Source organism: Dendrobates tinctorius, unplaced genomic scaffold (genome assembly GCF_039654945.1).
Source record: "Dendrobates tinctorius isolate UK_male_01 unplaced genomic scaffold, ASM3965494v1 ptg000093l, whole genome shotgun sequence".
Lineage (NCBI taxonomy): Eukaryota > Metazoa > Chordata > Amphibia > Anura > Dendrobatidae > Dendrobates > Dendrobates tinctorius.
The window spans coordinates 17,698,027-17,723,386 of record NW_027361761.1 but is presented as its reverse complement, the minus strand read 5'-3'; the positions used below and the strand labels follow the sequence as shown (position 1 = coordinate 17,723,386).

At 45.3% G+C, this 25,360-nt stretch overlaps 1 protein-coding gene across 1 annotated transcript in view; it reads right to left on the bottom strand.

Annotated features, from left to right (window-relative positions):
* LOC141098588 (cytochrome P450 2K1-like) overlaps positions 1–25,360 on the bottom strand; it is a 157,414-nt gene that overhangs the window by 68,798 nt on the left and 63,256 nt on the right. Inside the window, exon 6 of the mRNA XM_073586500.1 lies at positions 8,500–8,676. Within this exon, the coding sequence (XP_073442601.1) occupies positions 8,500–8,676 (177 nt within the window). The remainder of the gene's footprint in view (positions 1–8,499; positions 8,677–25,360) is intronic.

Below are 25,360 nucleotides of genomic sequence, written 5' to 3'. Positions count from 1 at the left end.
ATTCAGTTACTTTAAATTATTCCAATTCTTATCTAATTCATTGCAGTACACTCAAGTGCTGCACTTAGGTGATGCTCAGCAGACTACAATATTCAATTGCGAACTGTTTGACTCTAATTAGATTAGCCGCTGGATACAAGAGAAGAGACTTAAACTGCATATCAGGGGGTCTGAAAACTAATGAAGAAATGGAAATGCAGACTGAAGCTTAGTGCAATTTTACTAAATAGAGATGACCACTAAAGTATATAAAAATAATTATTTCCATGTCACTGGTGTCTAAAGCCTTTAAAGAGTAATTGAACTTTTTTTTTATCAGCCTTTTCAGTGTTCTGATTTTTTTAACATACTCAATTACTTTATTTTGCTTTGGATATGGATTCTTCCAAGAGCAGCAATTCAAAGGAGCTTCTAAAAGAGCATGAACTAGGCAGTTATAACAGCACTTTCAGCATAGTTTTTGAGCAGGTAGAAAACAAAATAAGGAAATAGACTGTATTACAAAGATTAATAAACTTTGAAAAGGCTGATCAATAATTAAACAAAAAAATGAGTTACTTTTTAAATATTGGACTAAATGAAAAGCAAAGTTTTGATGAAAAAATATCGCATCATGGATTACTGTTTTTCATGTCAATACTGATGGAATTTTCACTGAAAGCTGCAAACAAATCACTAATACAAATGTGAAGAGAACTAAAAACAGGTAAATAATATAGTCTGTGTATTTAGAAAAGCTTAACTAGGAAATGGATAATGTTTTACAATGAGGTGTTGTTGTAGCAGAGTAGATTTGTGAAGACAGACTGGCTTTTTAAATTGTGAGGTTTTGGCTCTCACACCGGAATTTGTTCTCACTGTATCTCTTTATGTTCTGCTCATTCTCAGCTCCGTTTGCTGTGTGCGCTGTGTCTGAAGATTGCTGAACCATCTGGACACTGCAGTAGCTCAGTTAGTCATGAGTTAAGCTTGTTGCCTAAGTAAAACTGGGAAGGACAGAGGTTATTTAATGTGTAACCATCATTTTAATTTTTCTTCACAAATCAATAGTACATGTTCAGATAAGAAACTTTTTAATATATATTTTCAGAAAAATAAGCTTCTTTTTTCTTCCATGACTGATCATTCATTCTAAAAATTATCATTTCATAGGTTAAATCTGTAATCAATGAATACAGACTTTCCCATTAACGAGATAGGAGATGGCAGTTAGTGCTCACAAAATTCTATGGAGAACTGTAACTGTTGTTTCAAGAAACCTTGCAGCACAATGTCTCTGTCTGCCTCCAGCTCCACCTTTCTCCTACACCTCACCCCTCCATAAGATTTTATAAGCACTAGCCATCATCTCATACCAAATATAGATTTTGTAATATATGGCAGGGAAAGAACAGTCCAGGTAGAGACAGAAGCAAATGTCTGTGGTAAGATGTTAAAGGGGACCTGCCAGACTGTTGACTTACTTAGCATGATAACATGGCTTAGAAGTGTTATGGACGGCGGAACGCACCAAATATAAATAATAGTAGGTGCGTTCGCCGCCCGGGGTCCACCGTGCGGTAGGTGACAAGACCGCTGCTAGACAATGGCAGATGCACCTAGTAGGTGCGGAATTGCGCTCGGGTTAACGTCACCCGAACGCTAAAGAAAAGACGCTGGCCCTGTTAGCGTCACAGAGGCCTGCGTATGGCGTTGCAGCCGCCAACACCAACAGTTGCTGTTACTACAGCACAGTGGCAGAGGGAGCCGCCGAGAACCGGGTGCCGACGGACGCTAGTGTAGGCATGGAGCAAGTGGCGTGCAGCTTGCCACAACCTGGGACTGACTAATCCAACTCACTGTCACCATTCGTAATAACCAAGGGAGGGGATCATAATGAGTCAGTCACCAGTCCATACATCCATCACCATACACACACAGAATAATATGCTACACTAGCGCATGGCCGAGCTGCCATGCAGGCTTTTTATAGCCATGCGCTTCCGGGACCTTCCAGTACTTTGGGAAGGACCAATCAGATCCGACATAGGACCTGCACATGTGACCCCTGCTCTCCACTGAGAGGACAAGTTACGGGCATGCCCTGTAGCACGGCACGAGGACTTAGCCTCTGGAGCAGTTCCCTGCAAAGCAGGTTGCGCTACCATTGCTGCACCAGAGGTGGCAGCAACATCCAGGCTCACAGAACGAGTCTGAGGGGAATGCCTGGCTCGCCGTGATTGCTGAGCAGGAGTCTGAGCGGTCGGAGGAGAATGAGAGACCGCAGGATGTCTGGCTCTGGATTCCCGCTGTGCAGTGCCAGGAATCTGACGCCTAACATTACCCCCCTCCTAGGCCCCCCCCCTCTGAGCCTCACTGCGCTCAAAGGCCGCGATCAGGAGCGGTGCATGAATGTTTTCCACCGGCTCCCAGGTCCGAGCCTCGGGCCCATGACCCTTCCAGTCCACCAAATAAAATTTTTTGCCATGGACAAACCTGCGCCCCACGATGGCGTTAACCTCAAACTCACCAGACGATAAGTCTGATGACCCGGCAGATGACTCAGAAAACCGGACCATGTGAACTTGTTTGAGGAGGGACACATGGAACACGTCCGAAATGGCCAAATGTGGAGGAAGAGCCAGGCGGTAGACCACCGAGCTAAGTCGCTCGAGGACCTTGAATGTTCCAATGTATCGTGGTGCGAACTTGGGAGACTCGACCCAGAGTTTAATGTTTTGGGTGGAGAGCCATACCATGTCGCCAGGGGAGAAGCTTGGCGCGGGCCGCCGATGCATGTCGGCGGACACTCTCATCCTTTCTTTAGATGCCCGGATAGCAACCTGAGTGCGATCCCAAATGTCCCGGGCCTCCACTGCCCAGTCTGCCACCCTGGAGTCGGTGGAGGACACAGGCATTGGGACAGGGACGCGTGGATGTTGACCATAGTTTAGGAGAAAGGGCGTCTGACCAGTGGAATCAGCCACCGCATTGTTTAGGGCAAATTCAGCCCAAGGTAGCAAGGATGCCCAGTCATCCTGCCTGGCAGAGACAAAATGCCGTAAATAGGTGACCAAGGTCTGATTGGCTCTCTCGACCAAGCCATTCGTCTCGGGATGGTAAGCGGAGGATAGATTTAGCTCGATGCTGAGTAAACTGCAGAGCTCCCTCCAAAACCGAGACGCAAATTGGGGACCGCGGTCACTCACGATTTTGTCCGGCATGCCATGTAAACGGAATACGTGCTTAATGAACAAGGTGGCCAGACCTCGAGCGGAAGGCAGGTGTGCGAGTGGCACCAGATGCACCATTTTGGAAAAATGGTCGGTGACCACCCAGATGACCGCACTGCCACCAGACTTGGGCAGGCCAACTAGGAAATCCATGCCAACCATCTCCCAAGGTCTATCCGCCACTGGCAGGGGAAACAACAGCCCCGCCGGCCTCTGTCTAGAGGGTCTGTTCCGAGCACACGAAACACATGCTTGCACGTATTCTTTGACATCTCGAGCCATATGTGGCCACCAATATGACCATGCCAGGAGTTCGGCGGTCCGTTTATTACCAAAATGGCCACCCACCCTGGAGGCATGTGCCCAGGCGAGGACCTCCGGCCGTAGCTGAGGAGGCACCAAGGTCTTGCCCGGTGGTACCGACTCGAGAGCAACTGGAGCCACGGTCGTAAAACTCTCCGGCGGGAGAATTAACCGAGGCTCAGCTTCTCCTTCTTCCGCTGAGACCACTGAACGTGAGAGAGCATCCACACGGACGTTCTTTTCTCCAGAGAGGTAATGGAGGGTGAAGCGGAATCGGGAGAAGAAGAGCGACCACCTGGCCTGACGGGAATTCAGGCATTGGGCCGTCTGTAGATAGACCAGGTTTTTATGGTCCATATATACCTGAAATGGAAACCGGGCTCCCTCCAGGAGATGTCTGCACTCAGAAAAAGCCAACTTCATGGCTAGCAGTTCCCTGTCGCCGATGGAGTAGTTTTTCTCCGCTGGTGAGAAGGTTTTGGAATAGAAGAAGCAGGGATGCTTCCGACCTTGAGCATCCTTTTGATAAAGGACTGCTCCTGCACCGACGGAAGAAGCGTCTACCTCAAGGATAAACGGCTTATCCACATCGGGACGATGTAATATGGGAGCGCCAGCAAAATGTGATTTTATAGCCGAGAAGGCCTTGGAGACATGTTCTGACCAAGCATTGGGGTTAGCTCCCTTCTTGGTGAGAGCAACCAAAGGAGCCACCAGTGTGGAAAAGTGTGGTATGAACTGGCGGTAGTAATTCACAAACCCCAAAAAGCACTGCACCGCTTTGAGGGAATGGGGTTCCTGCCAGTCCATTACCGCTTGTAGTTTGGCAGGATCCATGGCCAGCCCCTGGGCCGAGATGATATAGCCCAGGAACGGCAAGGACTCCTGCTCAAACTGGCACTTCTCCAGCTTGGCAAATAGCGAGTTCGCCCGCAGATGGTCGAAGACTCTGCAGACGTCTCTCCGGTGGGTGGTCAAATCTGGCGAAAAGATGAGTATGTCATCCAGACAGACCACCACCGAGGTAGAGAGCATGTCGCGGAAGACGTCGTTGACAAAATCTTGGAAGACAGCTGGCGCATTACAAAAGGCCAAAGGGCATAACCAGGTATTCGTAATGGCCATCCCTGGTATTAAAAGCTGTCTTTCATTCGTCTCCTTCGCGAATGCGGATCAGGTTGTATGCACCCCGCAGATCTAATTTAGTAAAGATCCGGGCCCCCCGCAACCTGTCAAATAACTCCGAGATCAACGGTAGGGGGTATTTGTTTTTAACTGTGATAGTATTGAGACCTCGGTAGTCAATGCCAGGGCGTAACTCTCCGTTCTTCTTCTGTACGAAGAAGAACCCTGCACCAGCCGGTGACACAGATTTTCTGATGAAACCCCTAGCCAGGTTCTCCCGGATATCTTGGGACATAGCCTCTGTCTCAGGGAGTGATAATGGGTAAGGCTCGGGGAGGCTCTGTGCCTGGCAGGAGATCAATCGGGCAATCATAGGAACGGTGCGGCGGGAGCATCTCCGCAGACTTCTTAGAGAAGACGTCCGCGTACTGGTGGTAGGGTTTGGGGAGCGGGGAGAGATCCGCAGGCACTTCAGTGGAAGCCACCTTAACGCTGCCCCTCAGGCAGCTTCCCTCACAGTCCTTGCCCCAGCTCAGTATCCTCCCCGAAGCCCAGTCAATATGGGGGGAGTGGCAACGAAGCCAGGGAACTCCGAGGAGCACCTGATCGATGCCATTGGGCATAATAAGCAGGGACAGAGTCTCCTGATGTGAGGGTGAAATAGAGAGTCCGAGTGGGGCTGTCTGATGGGTCACCTGAGACGGTAACGGTGCCCCATTTACCACCCTAATGGTCAGAGGTTGGGAGAGTAACACCAGAGGGATAGCGTGTCTCTGGGCAAAAGTCGAGGACATAAAGTTCCCCTCGGCCCCGGAATCCAGGGTGACCTCTGCCTCCCAGGTGGAGGACCCACTATCTAAAGTACCCCGGAACACCGGTTTGGGTGAAAAGTGCCCCACATTGGATTGACCACCACCTACGGCCACTGAACGTGGTCGTCTTTTCGGCCGCTGAGGGCATGTGCCAGCCGAGTGGCCAAACCGTGGGCACTGATAACAGCGCACAGAGCTTCGCATCGGACGCGACTTAGTGCCGGTGCGAGACACTTCCATAGGCTCAAAGGAAGGGAGCTCCTGTGCGGGGTATATCAGCGGCTTGGTAAAGGTGGCAGCCAAATTAACCCTACGTCTGGATTGCGCTCGTTCCAACCCGCGCTCCGTGAAGCGGAGATCAATGCGGGTGGAAACGGCGATCAACTCCTCCAGACTTGTGGGAATTTCCCTAGTAGCTAGGGCATCTTTTACGTGCTCAGCCAGGCCTCTCCAAACCACCGGGACCAACACTTTGTCCGGCCACTCTAATTCGGAAGCCAGTGTCCGAAACCGGACAGCATGATGGCTAACCGAAAGTGACCCGTGTGTTAAGGATAACAGTTGGAGAGCCGTATCGTGTGTGACTCGTGGTCCCAAGAAGACTTGCTTCAGAGCCGCGAGGAACTGAGCAGCTCCCTGGACCACGGGATCATCACGTTCCCACAATGGCGTGGCCCACTGTAATGACCGGCCAGACAACAGGGAGACAATAAACCCCACCTTAGCCCACTCTGTAGGAAACCATGCAGCCAGCAACTCCAGCTCAATGGAGCACTGACTAACGAATCCCCTACAGGAGGCACTATCACCCGAAAACTTATCGGGGAGCGGGAGGCGAGACATTGTCGGCAAGGGAAAAAGTGTGGGCGCACGTGAGACAGCCTCAGCGACTGTCTGAGCAGCAGCTAGCGCAGCATTCGCAGCTGAGTTGGTGCTCTCAATAGCCGCCAACCTGCTCTCCAGCTGCCGAATGTAGCGCTGCAGCTGCTGCACGTCTGCCATTGCCAGCCAGACCCTGGCGCTAGTGTAATGTTATGGATGGCGGAACGCACCAAATATAAATAATAGTAGGTGCGTTCGCCGCCCGGGGTCCACCGTGCGGTAGGTGACAAGACCGCTGCTGGACAATGGCAGATGCACCTAGTAGGTGCGGAATTGCGCTCGGGTTAACGTCACCCAAACGCTAAAGAAAAGGCGCTGGCCCTGTTAGCGTCACAGAGGCCTGCGTATGGCGTCGCAGCTGCGAGCACCAACAGTTGCTGTTACTACAGCACAGCGGCAGAGGGAGCCGCAAGCGTCGGTGCCGAGAACCGGGCGCCGACGGACGCTAGTGTAGGCGTGGAGCAAGTGGAGTGCAGCTTGCCACAACCTGGGACTGACTAATCCAACTCACTGTCACCATTTGTAATAACCAAGAGAGGGGATCATAATGAGTCAGTCACCAGTCCATACATCCATCACCATACACACACAGAATAATATGCTACACTAGCGCATGGCCGAGCCGCCATGCGGGTTTTTTATAGCCATGCGCTTCCGGGACCTTCCAGTACTTTGGGAAGGCCCAATCAGTTCCGACATAGGACCTGCACAAGTGACCCCTGCTCTCCACTGAGAGGACAAGTTGCGGGCATGCCCAGTAGCACGGCACGAGGACTTAGCCTCTGGAGCAGTTCCCTGCAAAGCAGGTTGTGCTACCATTGCTGCACCAGAGGTGGCAGCAACATCCACGCTCACAGAACGAGTTTGAGGGGAATGCCTGGCTCGCCATGATTGCTGAGCAGGAGTCTGAGCAGTCGGAGGAGAATGAGAGACCGCAGGATGTCTGGCTCTGGATTCCCGCTGTGCAGTGCCAGGAATCCGACGCCTAACAAGAAGCACCCACATCATCGCTAGTGCATTACATACCTCACTCATGCATGCAGCTCTTTTAAACTCAATGCATTGATCCTCTGAAGTCGGGTGTATGTGTGCCGGCTTTACAGAGGAGCACTGCACATGATCGTAAATTTTCTGCACTTCCGATCATGTGCAGTGCACCTCTCTGAAGTTGGCACCCATGCACCCGGCTTGAGAGAATCAATGCAGTGATGGAAAGAAGTTGCGTGCATGCGCGAAGTATGTATAGCGCTAATGATGATGCCGACACTTGTAAGTGAGACGACTAGTCTGACAGGTTCCCTTTACCATCTTACCAGAGACATTTGCTTCTACCTGGACTGATCTTTCCCTCTCATATATCGTAAAGTCTGTATTCGGTAGGGGTTAACGCCCCATCGACTAGTCAAAGGCCTCATTTACATATCAGAAACGGACTGTAGAAATACATTTTTTAAAGATCTGTTTATGTGTGATGTAACAAAGGGACTGTTAGGAAGAGTATTTACATATGTAGACACAACTACTTCTGGTTCTGGGGGCACGGGGTACCTTACAGGTTCTTTTTACAGCTCACCAGGTGAGGTGGATCCTCTAAGCCTCTGGTCCGGGTTAGCACATGAACCCCCGATGTTGATGCATCAAGCAAGAAGGCCTTTGGGCAGTGAGAAATGTAAAGGCTCACCAGGAATCTTGGGACCAGCACAATGGATGAAGTGGAATTCAGGAAGAATGAATTGAACAACAAACACTGAACACAAGCAGCCAGATGGTGGATCACACCTAACATAGGACTAGGAGTGTAAGGGCCAAGACACAGGTGTGTGTGTCAATGGGCCTTAAATAAGTTTAGGTAGATGATGTCATTGATCCATGCCGGGCAACTTGAAAACCCATTGTGGAGCACAACAGAGGGCAACAGCCTCAGGGGAAGGAAGTGGAGACTGGCATACCCAGTACACATATGTAATATAAGATATTTTACAGATTTTCATGTGTACTATTGATCTATGAAATAAAAATGATTACAACAGTTACTCTTTCCTTTTCCTGTAATCTGTAATTCCTGCAGTCCTATATCAAATAAAACTAAATTGTGTTTTCAACATGAATTATCCCAGACGACAAGCTCAGATCTATCACACATATAACAATACGTATTTTAGTACCTCTCGTTGTTTCACCAAGAACGAGTCGATAAGATTCCTCTGGTCATTTACATCCAGTTGTTCCCTCTGGTTGGTGAAGGTCTCTCGAATGAATGCGTGCATTTCTTTTAGGTTTTGGAGCACCTTTTCAGCCACACTCGTAAACCAGCGCATCACAGATGGATATGTGTTATAAAGCTGCACAGAAAAAATAGATGGACTTTGTATTTCTATTTCTAACCAGGTATATTCCTAAAACCATTATCCAAAATACAAAAGTTCCACTTATACACAGGATAGGTGCAATTGTTTTTTTTTTCACTTGAAAAAGACGCTAGTCCAGCATTGAAAAGCATTGTGGGAATAAAAACCTTCAACTCATCTTGATCCTAATGATTCTTCATTACAGCAGCGCAGCCTGATACCGGGTTATCTTCCAAACTGGTCAACTTATCCCAAATGACTGATATCAAGTGACAGATGGATTGGGCATTTTGGAGTTTTTTTTTGCAATTTTTAAGGATGTCCAGCATCTTAAAGCGGCATTTATCCAGATTTCAGGGATCTGTGAATTTGACATGGCGGGGAAGTAAAGTTTCAGCATACTCAATCCTGTGTTGATGGAGGAGACAAGTTGAGGAATCTGGCAGAAGTCTATTCCGCTGTCTCCTCTTAACATCAGCTGAGTCAATTGTGTGTATGTTCAAGTAGATTGGCTCATTTTGCTTTTCACAGAGGTAGACATGGGAACACTGTCTCTATAAGATCTTCAAAGGTTTATTATGTATGCGGCATAAACTTAAACCATGGTGAAGTAAAAAAAAAAACCCTTTGGGCAAAAACAGGAAACCAAAACAAAGTGGTAACACGAAGCACACACCTTGTGGTAGTGAGGATCCACCCACTCAGGGTTAGCAAAAACATGAGATACAGGTTAGGATAAACACAAACACTTTTCTGGAGTTACCTCTGCAGGCACACTTAACACTGAATGCCTACCCTTTGGTGCAGATAAGGTGGACAACCTCCCACCTGCTTTGTGGTTGTACACAAAAACCCAGCCATTAAAATAGGCAATTAACCCCTTTTAACACATAGTGTGCTGGAGCAAACTTCTTTGTTTCAAATCACTGAAGTTAATAGCCTTAGTGAAACGTATCAATTGTATAGCAAAAGGTGCAGCCAGCAAGTGTAACAATCTCTCTAAATCGTCTGCATCAGTGTGAATAATTGCCTCTTCGACTCACAGACTGATATTGCACATATTCTAAATAAAATACATGATAAATATAGATATTTAAAATGATGAGAAATTATTAAAATTATTAAACATTATTTTAGCTACACCTGTTGTAGGGAATTAGAAAATTAAAAACATCTACGTGGGGGCTCTTCACCAATTACTCAGGGTTGAAAGAACCTATTTCCAATAAAATGGGAGTGGAAACCAGCATTTAGTCAACACACCCCTTTTATTGTTAGGGAGGTTGTTACACTTGCAGGCAGCACCATTTGCAATAAATGTCCCACTCATACAGAGTACTTTTTTGTCTTGAAAATATTTTAAACGTATTTCAATAAACATATAGCTTTTATTGATTTTCATTTGACATAGATTCATTTGGGATTCTCCAGATATGCCTTTTTTATCTATCCTTCATCCTCTATGGAATTCCATATGTTTTCCCTTTTTCCTTGATTTGGTCTCCCATCTGTTACTAATACACAATCCTAGGGAGCAAGTCTATGAATAGGTGGCTCACTCGGGTGGACCATACCTTGATGAAGAATAACTTTGTCTTCTTCAAAACGCATCAGTTTTTTGCAAATCCAGAGCCCGTAATGCAGTGCCTGTGACGTCACACTGCCACGCGCCCTTGCTTACTTTGATACTCAGCGGCAGCTTTTCAGGCCACAGCATGCAGAATTTGTAGACCTTTTGCAAGCCCCAGGGAGGCACACTAATGTGAAGACGGTTCCAACATACATCGCCTGCTCAACTAAGACTTTGCCAGTATCCAGTGCTAAGATGGAAGTTGCAACTCATTCATCCCAGTAAGTGCCACACTCTGAACAGTGCTTCTTTCTATGTGGCATTTTGTAAAAATAATTCTAGTGGTTGACGGTCTTTAGTCAATCAGGATTCACTCACTATTTATATTGTGCAGAATCGCGGTAGTTTTTTTGCATTGATATAAACTGGAATAGGAGTTTAAGCTTGGGTACATCAAAGTAACTCCTTTTACTCTTATGACAGCTTTACAACCCCTTGGCATTCTATCATGCTGCTTCATCAGGTAGTCATCTGGAATATCTTTAAATGAATACATCTATCTCATTAAGAGTTTATTTGTAGAGGACCCAGCCTTCGTAAAGTTTTTTTTATTTTTGCTTTTGTTTTTATTGTTTTTGCAATTTTCGCTGACCACAGCAGAGCGTCATTGGAGTCATTGGGAGTAGGAATGAATGAATATGTTTGGAACTGATCATCAAACATAAATTTGGCACAAATACGGTAAGAATATGGTAGAAATATGGCAATTTCAGATTCGTCAATCGATTCTCAACATATTCACTCAATTCTAATCAATACCATAAAATATCAAGGTGACACAATCTAGAAAATTGTTAGAACCTTGAAGGTGTCTTCAAGCGCAGTCATGAAAACTATAAATTTGTATCCTAGTGACAGCCATAGGAAAGGAATTCAAAGAATTAGCTTTGCTGCAGAGGATAGGTTTATCAGAGTTACCGGTCTCTGAAACAAATTGATTGCTCCTCAGATAAAGTTAACATCAACTGTCCAGATTAGACTTCGAAACGTGGCCTTTATCATTGAATTGCGGCAAAGAAGCCACTACATAGCATTGCAAACAAGAAGAGCAGACTTATTTGTGAAGAATAACACAAGCACTGGACATTGGACCAGCGGAAATCTATTCTGTAATCTGAGGAGTCAATATATCAGATTTTTGGTAATGACATCCATTAGTGACGAGCCAGGACTAAAATGCTCGGGTACTCATTGCTCGGGTCGAGCAAATTGGAATGCTTGGGTACTCAACCCGAGCAACGAGCCCAATGTAAGTCTATGGGAAACCCGAGTATTTTTGCTGTGATCCCCCTGGGGGTCTTTTTAGGGTCTAAAAACGTTGGAAATTGATGTGAAAAGTGCTCAAATGACATGGAAGCATCTTGGGGAAGACCCCTGGAAGCATTTCTGACTCCTAGGTCACTGTTGTGAACAATGTTGTCATAGTGTTCCGCCACTTTTAAAGGCGCACAGTAAAACATACAAACACGAAACCAAAATGGATTTTCCTGTGAAATATATTAAGGAATATTCTTTAGAGGGTAATGATTTGTATGTAATGCAAAATAACCCAAAACGAAAACGTACCTCCACTACTTGGCCTATGTTCACACGTAGCGTTTTTGATGCGTTTTTCAACTTTAGCATTTCAAATGCATTCACTGGGAAATGTCATTTTAACATTTTACAACCTCAGCTGGCCATGTGGTGTGTGACACATCATCAGACACATCCTGTTTCATTTATGAAGGAGGAACTCTGAAAGTCATAAAGCTTATTTTTATAGGACCATCAGGTGGCCTTTACTATTCTTAAAGGGCCAGCAGTCAGCCCTCGCTATTCTTAGAGAGCCATCAGTCGGTTATGCTTTGTTGTTGTCATTATTAAACAGAGTGTGTTTTATACTGTTATTGCGTATACAGTGAGTAGTAGCTTGCCTAAAATGTGGAAGCACCCCAATAACCCTTTGAACCAACATACTGGATGGCCACATGAAACCAAAGTTCCAATTATTCTTTATTTGGTACTGCCATACTGTTTGCCTATGCACTGAATGCAAGGCCTGCCCTGCCCCAAGAATACACGCACCCCAATAACCCTTTTAATCAACATAATGGATGGCCACATTAAACCAAAGTTCCCAATCTTATTTATTTGTTACTGCCATAATGTTTGCCAATGCATTGAATGCAAGGCCTGCCCTTTCCCAACATTTCACACACCCCAATAACCCTTTGAACCAATGTACTGGATGGCCACATTAAACCAAAGTTCCCATTAATCTTTATTTGGTACTGCCATTTTGTTTGCCTATATCCCCCTTGGAAGAAATGTGGAGGAGGGCCTCATAAAAAAAATTTCAAACTAGAAAGGAGTGGGTCTACTATACTTGTAATGCCCATACACAAAATGTATGCGTTGACAAACATTTCCCCCTGGGGGTACACATCAACATACTGTGTCAACATTTTTGTTGCGGGCATCATAAACACCCTTCAAAAAATTAACGTGGCTGTTGCATCACGGAAAACGTTCACCCTGTTGATCTAGTGGTGGTGTCGGAAGAGATGTGGAGGATGGTCTCCGAAAAATGTCTTCCCAGTTTAAAGGAGCAGGTCTCAAAAACCTGTATTGACCATACACTAAGTGAATGGGCTGACAAACATCTCCCCCTGGGGGGGTACACATCAAAATACTGTGTCAACATTTTTGTTTTGGGCATCATAAACACCCTTCAAAACAATAACATGGCTGTTGCATCACAGAACACATTCACCCTGGTAATCTAGTGGTGGTGGATGATGAGGATGGGGAGAAGGAGGTGGATAACATGAAATAGCCAAAATCAGAAAGCGTATACCCATGTGTGAAGAGGTGCATGGGAATATACCTCCCAAAAAGAAAAACACTGGATTTGAGGTTATGTTTCACTGTTATCTTTGGGTGGTGTAGAGAAATTTGGCACACTCCAGCCCTTGTTCATTTTTATAATAGTCAGCCTGTCAGAGTTTTCAGTTGACAGGAGAATGCGCTTATCAGTTATAATTCCACCAGCGGCACTAAAAATGCACTCTGACTAAACGCTAGCGGCAAGGCAGGCCATGACTATCAAGGAGTAGAGAGCCAGTTCATGTCATGTATACAGCTTTGAGACCCAATATTTATAAGGCACAGAGGAATCACGGTAACACGTCAGCATCTTCCAAAACTTTGCACTCCTTGTGAGAGTACCCTGCACCTCAGGGCCACTGCAATGAGAGGGTCTGAGAAAACTCTCCCAGAACTTTACCAGTGTTCCCCTGCCTCTGTTGGATTGGAATTGTGTCTCACTTGCCTGTACTCCTTGGTTGTTCAATGAACTGTGACCTCTGCCGCCAGTGTTTTCAGATGGGAATTTTTTATAGTAATTCTGCAACAAGGGCCTTCTAGTACTGCACCATTTTAGTACACCTGTCTGCCTCTGGAAGAAACGATTGAAAGTTCTCCTTGTGGCATGGATCTAGAAGTGTCACAAACCAGTAATGACTGTCACCCAAAATTTTGAGAATATGAGGGTCATGGAAAAGGCAGCACAACATAAAGTCTGCCATGCGTGCCAGACTGCTAACAAGCAAGACTTCCATGTACTCACCAAGAGGGCGACTGATCATGTTCTGCTCCTCCTCCTCCTCCTCCCTGTCCTCAGGCCATCTACGGTGAACAAACGGTATGACAGTTGTACTTTTAGTACCATCTATAGTGCATGAAAGTAGCTCCTGTTCTTCCTCCTCTTCCTCACTGTCAACCAATGTACATTGGGATGATATGAGGCTGGGATGTGTGAAATCATCCTGTATGGTTCCTTGCTCCATATCATGTTCCGCCTGCAATGCATCCTCTTTGATTGTGAGAAGAGAGCATTTCAGAACACAGAGAAGTGGGATGGTGACACTAATTATGGCATCATCACCGCTCACCATCTTGGTGGACTCCTCAAAGTTTTGCAGGATGATACATATGTTTGACATCCATGTCCAGTCCTGAGGTCTTATGTGTGGAGTCTGAACTGAATACCAACAGCCTTGATGATACTAGTAGTCAACAGCTTGCCCTCTTCTGCTCACAAATCCTATCCAACATATGCGGTGTAGAGTTCTAACGCGTGGGGATATCACACACTAGTCGGTGAGCCATATATCACAAACACTGCTGAAGCACAGCTAGGGCGGTGGAAGCTGTAGCTGACTTTCTAAAATGTGTACACAGGTGGCGTACTTTCACAAGCATATCCAGCAGCTCCGAGTAGCTTTTGAGAAACCGTTGAACAACAAGGTTAAGCACATGGGCCAGGCATGTTTCGTGTGTGAGCTCGCCTTGCTTCAAAGCGGCCACCAGGTTCCAGACACTGTCACCCATGACCATGCCTGGTTGTAGGTTCAGCGATGTCAGCCACAGATCTGCCTGCTCTTTCAGAGCTGTCCACAACTCTTCAGTATTGGGCAGTTTGTCACCTAAGCATATTAGCTTTAGCACAACCTCTTGCCGCTTGGCTGAGGCAGTACTGCAGAGCTTCCAGCTTGTGACCGGTGTGGTCATTTCAGAGATGGAGGCTGAAGAGGAGGACGTTCAAGAGCTGTAGACTGTGGGGGCAATCCTGATTGACCTCAGACCCACAATACTCACCGTCATGAGAACATGTTCCATGCCTAGGTCCGACTGGTCCTGGCTTCCACTATGTTAACCTAGTGTGCCATCAGTGAGATGTACGTTCCCTGCCCAGAGGCACTTGTCCACATGTCCTTGGTTAGGTGTACATTCCCAGTAACAGCATTGTTGAGGGCACAGCTAATGTTGTCGGACACATGCTTGTGTAATGCGTGGATGGCACAACAGGAGAAATAGTTGCGGCTAGGGACAGAGTACCTTGGGATGGCCACCACCATCAGGTTGTGGAATTCTTCCGTCTCCATGAGCCTAAAAAGCAAAATTTCAAGCGCAAGCAGAGGAGAAACATGTGAATTTAGTAGTGTGGCCTGTGTGGCGTTGGCAGCGTATTTCCTCTTGCGTTCAAAGGACTGGGGTATGGACAAGTGAACGTTGCCCTGGGACAAGGACATGGACGTTCTTGATGATGGTGCTAGTTGAAAATGTGCAATGACAGCTGCAGAGCATTAGGCACCATGGACAGGGGATTGGCTTGCACGCACTACAGTGGAAGAAGCAGTGGTGTCACCCGCAGACAGAGTTCCTGGACCTTAGGGTTCGGCCCACAAAGTCGGGTGCTTTGCTGCCATGTGCCTGATCATGCTGGCGGTGGTCAGGCTGTTAGTTTTGCTACCTCTGCTGATGCGGGCCTGGCAGGTGGTGCAAATGTCCTGTTTGGGGTTATCAGCAGAGTCTTTAAAAAACAAACAGACTCGGGAAGACCTAACACTTGTACTGACAAATTCTATCTGCTATCAACACTATGCTTCTTCCTGCCTTTTGGGGTGCTACGCTTCCCTCCCCCTGTCTGCTGCTCTTCTCGCTCTGCTTGTCCTCCTGCTAGCTTGAATCAGTCACTATATCATCCACCACCTCGTCTTCCACTTCCGCATCCTGATCCTCCTCCTGACTTTCAGGCAATTGTTTCTCATCATCGTCCACCTCTTGTGACACTTTCCCACTATCGCCTTCTTGTGAAAGTGGCTGCTCAAATATTTGGGCATCGCTACATGCGATATCTTCTTGCCCCGCTTCAAGAGGACCGGGCGAGAGGCCCGAATCTATAAATGGATAAGTGAACAGCTCTTGGGAGTGTCAAAGTGAGGGATCAGTTATCTCAAAAAAAGTTAAATGGAACCCAAAAAATGGCCCACTTTTTTCCACACAGATAGGTGTGATAGAGATGCCAGACTTGAAATCAGGCCTGTATTTTTTTTACACCAAAATTGTGTCAATTAGCTGGCTGATATAGGATAAATGATGTGCACTCTGCTTGGGTATAGGTGCAGGCTGAATGTGGACCTAGTCAAGTAACTATAATCAAGAAGAACAGCCACACTCAAAGAGTCTCATATGAATGCAAATAACTTGAATTTATCTCATTAGTAAAATGTTCACCACAGAAAAAAAGAAAATTAGTGAAGACAAGGTAACGTTTTGACCCTGTTCTGGGTCTTAGTCAAACCTCACTGTAAAAATAAACATACAACTATTAGTGTGCTGTACAATTACAGTATATACATATGAACAAAACATAAAAACTATAATCAATAATCCCTTGTATTGCTAGGACATATAATATACATATATAACAATAAATCCTTCAAAGAGTGTCCGGGTTACGTAAAAGACAATATGGAAATTCTAGGTTGAGGATTTTATATCTTAGAATTCTGGAGGGTGATGGGGAGAGATGGGAGCATGTTGGATGATGCTGAAAAAATGGATGGGTTACTAACCTTGAAAAGAGGATCAATAGTAAATTAGCATGAATCTCAACAGAAGTCCCATCAGAGGCTTTGGGAGAGAACAGACCAGAATAAATATGAATATAAAAGCAATGAGCTTTTGCTAACCTAACCGCGTCATAGGTTTAAGGGGAAAAAAAAAAAAAAAAAATATATATATATATATATATATATATATATATATATATATATATATGTATATACTGCTCAAAAAAAATAAAGGGACACCTTAAACAACAGAATATAACTCCATTTAAATCAAACCTCTGTGAAATCAAACTGTCCACTTAGGAAGCAACACTGATTGACAATCAATTTCGCATGCTGTTTTGTAAATGGAATAGACAACAGATGTCAATTATTGGAAATTATCAAGACACACTCAATAAAGGAGTGGTTCTGCAGGTGGGAACCACAGACCACATCTCAGTACCAGTGCTTTCTGGCTGATGTTTTGGTCACTTTTGAATGTTGTTGTGCTTTCACACTCGTGGTCGCATGAGATGGACTCTCTACAACCCACACAAGTGGCTCAGGTAGTGCAGCTCATCAAGGATGGCACATCAATGGGAGCTGTGGCAAGAAGGTTTGCTGTGTCTGTCAGCGTAGTGTCCAGAGGCTGTAGGCGCTACCAGGAGACAGGCCAGTACACCAGGAGATGTGGAGGGGCCCATAGGAGGGCAACAACTAAGCAGCAGGAGGGCTACCTTAGCCATTGTGCAAGGAGTAACAGGAGGAGCACTGCTAGAGCCCTGCAAAGTGACCTCCAGCAGGCCACAAATGTGCATGTGTTTGCACAAACGGTTAGAAACCGACTCCATGAGGATGGTCTGAGTGCCCGACGTCCACAGATGGGGGTTGTGAAAGCACAACCAACATTCAAAAGTTACCAAAACATCAGCCAAAAAGCATTGGTACTGAAATGTGGTCTGCTGGAAATGGGCACTGTTATGAACGAGTCACCGTAGGAGGCAGACACAAAAATAGAAGCTACGTCCAGAAAACCAGAGAAGTTGGCAACTATCAGATTGCAGACCCCTGAACCTATCAACACAACTAGCAGTAGCCGTGGGGGGTTCCTACGGTGGCCTAGACCCCTCGATCACAGCCGGAGGACTAAATAGCCTAAACACAGAAAAGGAAATCTAAACTGCCCCAGAGCAGACCCCAAAGTAAAAGGCAGCCCCCAACATATAATGACGGTGAAGCAAGATGAAAAAACACTCACACAGATAGAAAGATAGGCTGAGCAAACAATGGGGCCCAAACTAACTAAACAGAAAAGGAAAGGACAGTTGCTGTCTGCAATCTGCAAAAACCCTATGAAAGACACAAGCCAACAGGCTGATATGGAAAAAGGCCCTGAAGCCGCTAGGCTTCAAAAACTAAATCAGCACTCAGGTATTTTCTGAAGACAAAGCTAAAGGAATTCAGCTCACCCCAGCAGGGAATGGCAGAAATCCAGCAAAACGAAGTCAAAACACAAATGCAAAAAGCAGAGCAGAAAACTTAGCTTTAGGAGAGCAGGAATACAGACTGGTATCCAAGGATCCCACAGAGAAATCACCCGCAGGGCAGAAGGGCGTCGCCGGCCTTATATCCAGTCAGTCACTCCACTCAGCCAGTCATCATCATTAGTCTCAGATGTTTGATAATCAGGCTCACTACCTTTCTTAACCAGCAGAGGGAGTTCATCAGGCCTGAGCGGTGAAGGGGAAAATGAACTCACAACAGTACCTCCCCCTTGAGGAGGGGTCACCGAACCCTCAACCACGCCACCAGGGCGATCAGGGTGAGCCCGATGAAAGGCACGCACCAATCTTTTGGCATGAATATCAGAGGCAGAGACCCAGGAATTATCCTCCTGACCATAACCCTTCCACTTAACCAAATACTGGAGTCTCCGTCAAGCCAGACGGGAATCCAGTATTTTCTTTACCTCATATTCCATGTTACCTTCCACCAATACAGGGTCTGGAGGTGCCACCCCCGGAACAACAGGCTCAACAAACCTCTTCAACAAAGACTTATAGAACACATTATGGATTTTAAATGTGACAGGAAGAGCCAAGCGAAAAGAGACCGGATTAATAATCTCCAAAATCTTGTAAGGTCCAATAAATCTAGTTTTAAACTTAGGCGAAGCCACCTTCATAGCGATATTATTTGATGACAACCAAACCATATCACCAACCTTAAACTGGGGACCCATGGTCCTATGTCGGTTGGAAAACCGCTAGGCCTTTTCCTGGGAGAGGGATAACTTATCCACCATTTGGTCCCAGATCTGGTGCATTCTCTCCACCACAGTGTCAACACCTGGGCAGGCAGAGGGCTCCACCTGCCCTGAAGAAAATCGAGGATGAAACCCAAAGTTACAAAAAAAAGTTGACATCAAAGTGGCAGAACTAGCTCTATTATTTAAAGCAAATTCGGCCAAGGGCAAAAATGAAACCCAATCATCCTGATCAGCGGAAATAAAACATCTCAAATATGACTCCAAGGTCTGGTTTGTTCTCTCTGTCTGCCCATTGGTCTGAGGGTGAAAAGCAGAGGAGAAGGACAACTGAATTCCCAGCTTGGAACAGAACGTTCTCCAAAATCTAGACACAAACTGAACTCCTCTGTCAGATACAATGTTCTCAGGAATCCCGTGCAAGCGAACCACCTGTTGCAAAAACAATGGCACCAACTCAGAGGAAGATGGCAACTTAGGGAGTGGTACAAGATGGACCATCTTAGAGAATCTATCACAAATCACCCAAATAACAGTCATTCTCTGAGAGACAGGCATATCAGAGATAAAATCCATTGAAATATGGGTCCATGGCCTCTTGGGGACAGGCAAAGGCATCAACAACCCACTAGAGCGAGAACACGATTTAGACCAGGAGCAAGTCCCACAGGACTGCACAAAATTCCTAACATCACGAGACAAGGAGGGCCACCAAAAAGACTGACTCACCAGATCTCTAGTACCAAAAATACCTGGATGACCAGCCAAAGCAGAGCAATGAACTTCAGAAATCACTCTCTTCTTCCACTGGTCAGGAACATACAACTTTCCACTGGGACAACGCTCAGGTTTGTCCTCCTGGAACTCTTCCAGAGCACGTCTCAAATCGGGCGAGATAGCAGAAAGAACTACCCCTTCGCCTAAGATGGTAGCAGGCTTGGTCACCACAGAAGAATCCGCAAAGAAGCTCCTAGAGAGGGCGTCTGCCTTGACATTCTTAGTTCCAGGAAGAAAAGAAACCACAAAATAAAAACGTGTAAAAAACAAGGCCCACCTAGCCTGTCTAGGGTTCAAGCGCTTAGCCGACTCTAGGTAAATCAAATTCTTGTGGTCAGTGAGGACCACGACTTGATGCTTAGCTCCCTCCAACCAATGTCTCCACTCCTCAAATGCCCATTTCATGGCCAACAGTTCCCGATTCCCCACATCATAGTTACGTTCAGATGGAGAGAACTTTCGGGAAAAGAAAGCACAGGGATTCATTTTAGATGTTACAGGATCCTTTTGGGACAAAACAGCTCCTGCACCAATCTCAGAAGCATCCACCTCTACCTGGAACGGAAGTGAGACATCAGGTTGCCGCAAAACCGGGGCGGAGGTGAATCTTCGCTTCAACTCCTGAAAGGAAGAAACAGTCTCTGGAGACCAATTTAACACATCAGCGCCCTTCTTAGTCAAATAAGTCAATGGCTTGGCAATACTAGAAAATTTTGCTATAAATTTCCGATAAAAATTAGCAAAACCCAAAAACTTCTGAAGAGCCTTCAAAGAAGTGGGCTGAACCCAATCGTAAATGGCCTGTACCTTGGCCGGGTCCATTTCAATAGTTGACGGAGACAAAACAAATCCCAAAAAAGAAATCCTCTGTACTCCAAAAAGGCATTTAGATCCTTTAACATACAGGGAATTCTCCCTCAAGATCCGGAACAAGGTCCGAATATGTTCCACATGAGAATCCAAATCCTTGGAGAAGATCAAAATATCATCCAGATAGATAATCAAAAATTTATCGACAAAATCTCGGAAAATATCGTTCATGAAGCACTGGAAGACAGAAGGGGCAATAGTGAGCCCAAAAGGCATCACCAGGTACTCAAAATTTCCCTCCGGAGTATTAAACGCCGTCTTCCATTCATCCCCATGCTTAATGCGAATAAGATTATACGCCCCCCTGAGGTCAAGCTTGGTAAACCAGCAAGCACCTTTAACTCTAGAGAATAGATCCGAAATCAGGGGTAACGGACACTGATATTTAACAGTAATTTTGTTGAGGGCACGATAATCAATACAAGGTCTTAATGATCCATCATTTTTGGCTACAAAAAAAAACCCGGCACCTAAGGGTGACGAGGATGGTCTAATATGACCCTTCTCCAACGCTTCCTTAATATAGGATCGCATAGCCTCGTGCTCAGGTACAGATAAATTGAAGAATTGAATTTACACCCCGGGCTCAGTTCAATTGCACAGTCATAACTCCTATGAGGAGGCAGAGACGCAGACTCATTCTCACTAAATACATCATAAAAGTCCGCCAAATAATCAGGAACATCATGCGACTGAGGAGAGGTGGAAAACACCGGAGCCTCACTAAAGGCACACCGACAACCCCAACTCACCACAGACACAGATTTCCAATCCAAAACTGGATTATGAATTTGCAACCAGGGAAACCCCAGAACAATGGTATCATGCAGATTATGCAACACCAAAAATCTGCAATTTTCTTGATGGTCTGGGGCGACCCGCATTACCACCTGGGTCCAAAACTGAGGTTTATTTTTTGCCAAAGGAGTAGCATCAATCTCCCTCAAAGTGATAGGCGTCTGCAGAGGTGTCATCGGAAATCCACAACGTTTAGCAAAATCCAAGTCCATTAGGTTTAGAGCTGCTCCTGAATCCACAAAAGCCTTGGCGGAAAATGTGGACAGGGAGCAGATCAGAGTAACAGCCAGAAGAAACTTAGGTTGAACACCACCAACAGAAAACGTGTGTGCAAAGCGTTTCTCTCATTTAGGACAGACAGAAATAATATGCGAGGCATCTCCACAGAAAAAACACAACTTATTACGCCTTCTGAACTCCTGACGCTGCTCTCTGGACAAAACTCTATCACATTGCATAGGTTCAGACATTTGTTCAACAAGTGGCAACACTTCTCGTGCAATTTTGCGTTCGCGCAAACGCCGATCAATCTGAATGGCTAATGACATAGAATCGTCAAGACCAGAGGGAACAGGAAATCCCACCATAGTATCTTTTACGGCTTCTGACAAACCCTTCCGAAAGAGAGCAGCCAGGGCATTATCATTCCAGGTAGTAAGTACCGCCCACTTTCGGAATTTTTGACAGTACGATTCTGCAGAATCTTGACCCTGGTTCAATGCCAGCAGGGTCTTTTCAGCCTCATCACTGGCATTAGGTTCGTCATACAACAACCCCAAGGCTTGAAAAAATGCATTCACATTAGTCAGAATAGGATCATCAGATTTCAAAGAAAACGCCCAATCCTGGGGATCGCCACGCAGCAAAGAGATGACAATTTTAACCTGCTGCGCGGAGCTCCCTGACGAGTTAGGCTTCAAGGCAAAAAATAATTTTCAATTATTTTTGAAATTCAAAAATTTAGACCGATCCCCAAAAAATACATCAGGTGTGGGAATCTTTGGTTCAGCAGCATGTGAATGAGCAAGGTAGGCGGAAAATCCCCGCACTTCTGCAGCGAGCTGCTCCACGCGATCAGACAATTGCTTTATCTCCATTGAGAGAAAAAAAAAAATTCCCCCTACGGCCTCAGAGATATAGAGGAAAAAATATACACACTTTTTTTTTTTTTTCTTTTTTCAATTCTTTCCTGCTACTGAGTACCCTAGGATCTGCGGTACGGCGGGTGATTCTGTTATGAACGAGTCACCATAGGAGGCAGACACAAAAATAGAAGCTACGTCCAGAAAACCAGAGAAGTTGGCAACTATCAGATTGCAGACCCCTGAACCTATCAACACAACTAGCAGTAGCCGTGGGGGGTTCCTACGGTGCCCTAGACCCCTCGATCACAGCCGGAGGACTAAATAGCCTAAAGACAGAAAAGGAAATCTAAACTGCCCCAGAGCAGACCCTAAAGTAAAAGGCAGCCCCCAACATATAATGACGGTGAAGCAAGATGAAAAAACACTCACACAGATAGAAAGATAGGCTGAGCAAACAATGGGGCCCAAACTAACTAAACAGAAAAGGAAAGGACAGTTGCTGTCTGCAATCTGCAAAAACCCTATGAAAGACACAAGCCAACAGGCTGATATGGAAAAAGGCCCTGAAGCCACAAGGCTTCAAAAACTAAATCAGCACTCAGGTATTTTCTGAAGACAAAGCTAAAGGAATTCAGCTCACCCCAGCAGGGAATGGCAGAAATCCAGCAAAACGAAGTCAAAACACAAATGCAAAAAGCAGAGCAGAAAACTTAGCTTTAGGAGAGCAGGAATACAGACTGGTATCCAAGGATCCCACAGAGAAATCACCCGCAGGGCAGAAGGGCGTCGCCGACCTTATATCCAGTCAGTCACTCCACTCAGCCAGTCATCATCATTAGTCTCAGATGTTTGATAATCAGGCTCACTACCTTTCTTAACCAGCAGAGGGAGTTCATCGGGCCTGAGTGGTGAATGGGAAAATGAACTCACAACAGGGCACCCTGATAAATCTATGTTTTGGACTGGTAGTGAATCTCATCAGGGAACCAAAGTAAAATAAGGAAGTGAGAAATGGAATGTAGGAATTGGATGATGAAAAAATGAAAAATATTGAAGAAAATTTTAATGAAAAAATGAAAATGCAAAAAATAGAGAAAATAGGGGAAAATAATTGAAAAAGAATGAAAAGCTCATTGCTTTTATATTCATATTTATTCTTGTCTGATCTCTCCCACAGCCTCTGATGGGACTTCTGTTTCTCTATTCATGCTAATTTACTATTGATCCTCTTTTCGAGGTTAGCAACACTCATTCATTTTTTCAGCATTATTCAACATGCTCCCATCTCTCCCCATCACCCTCCAGTATTCTAAGATATAAAATATTTAACCTAGAATTTCCATATTGTCTCTTTTGTAACCTGGATACTCTTTCAAGTATTTATTGTTATATACCGTATGTATATTATGTGTTCTAGCAATACAAGGAATTGTTGATTATAGTTTTTATGTTTTGTTCACATATATATAATTGTACAGCACATTAATAATTGTTGTATGTTTATTTTTGCAGTGAGGTTTGACAAAGACCCAGAGAAGGGTCGAAGCGTTTGTCTTCTCTAATTTTTTTTTCTGTGGTGAACATTTTGCTAATGAAATAAGCACGCGTTCTTCTTTGCATTCATGAGACTCTTTGAGTGCGGCTGTTATTCTTCTTGAATAAGTTGGCTAAGACACAGGGCAAAAAAGTAAACGGAGGGCTGAAATGGCACTATTTTGAGCAAAATCATATATGATCCCTGTGATGCAGATACCCCATTTTGAAATATATGGGCTGTTTTGCTTTTGGGCAGCAAAATAGTGTCAAAAACTGGGCTAACACGCAACTACAAAAATTCAATTGGGCCCTGAAATGCCACAATTTATAGCACAATAATAGGCGATCTCTGTGGCGGACAAAACACAGTGTAGAATATCTGCCCTGTAGGTAAATATTTTTATTAGCAAGCTGGTGTCAAGAACTTGTATAAGACACTCCAAACAAATTTTACTCTACCAGAAATATGTCAGAATTTTTTGCACACTCAGATGTGATCAGTGTGACGGCCAAACCCTTGTTTCAAAAAGCTGTATTTTAACACTGTACTATGGAAAAGATCAAAAGATCTGGCTGTATTCTGCATCGCTGTGCTATGGATTGCTTTTAAATAAAATAATCAGGATTAAGATGCAAAAACAAATTATTCCTGGCCACTGATACCCATGGCAATGTATATACGGTCAATATGTGTAAAAGGCAGCAGCAGCAGACAGTAATGGAATGGACCCTCCTGCTGTATGCAATAAAGTATGCCACATATAATGCCTGCCTACCTAGCACTGATATCTATATACTCTAGGTTCACATTTGTGTTCAGGAGGGCTGTGAATGGCTGCCTACTTCCTCCTTTCTTCCTCCCTGAAGCTCCGTCTATGCTCTGCCTACTTCTGCAGCCATGTTGGTTGTGGCATTACAGTGATTGCCTGGCCGCACAGTGTCATCAGGTCAATATCAGACCTGGCGCCGCCCTGCTCGGCACAGTCAGCTCCAGACTCAGGCAGTGTAGGGAAAATTTCTGCTGAGATAGGGAGAGATTCGGAATATTATTAGCTATTTTGGGTACACCATATGTGAATCCATATATCCAGCTAAGCTAACAATTCTTCTAAGGACTAATTGCGGGGCATACATGTATCAGTGCTAGGTAGACAGGCAGTGTATGTGGCTATATATATCAGTGCTAGGAATGCGGGCAGTGTATGTGCGTATGGCTGATTTCACATTTGCATTCAGGAGGGCTGTGGATGGCTGCCTAATTCCTCCTTTATTCCTCCCTGAAGTTCCGCCTACTTCTGTATGCATCCTGCGCTTCCCTGTGTACCTATCTTTAACA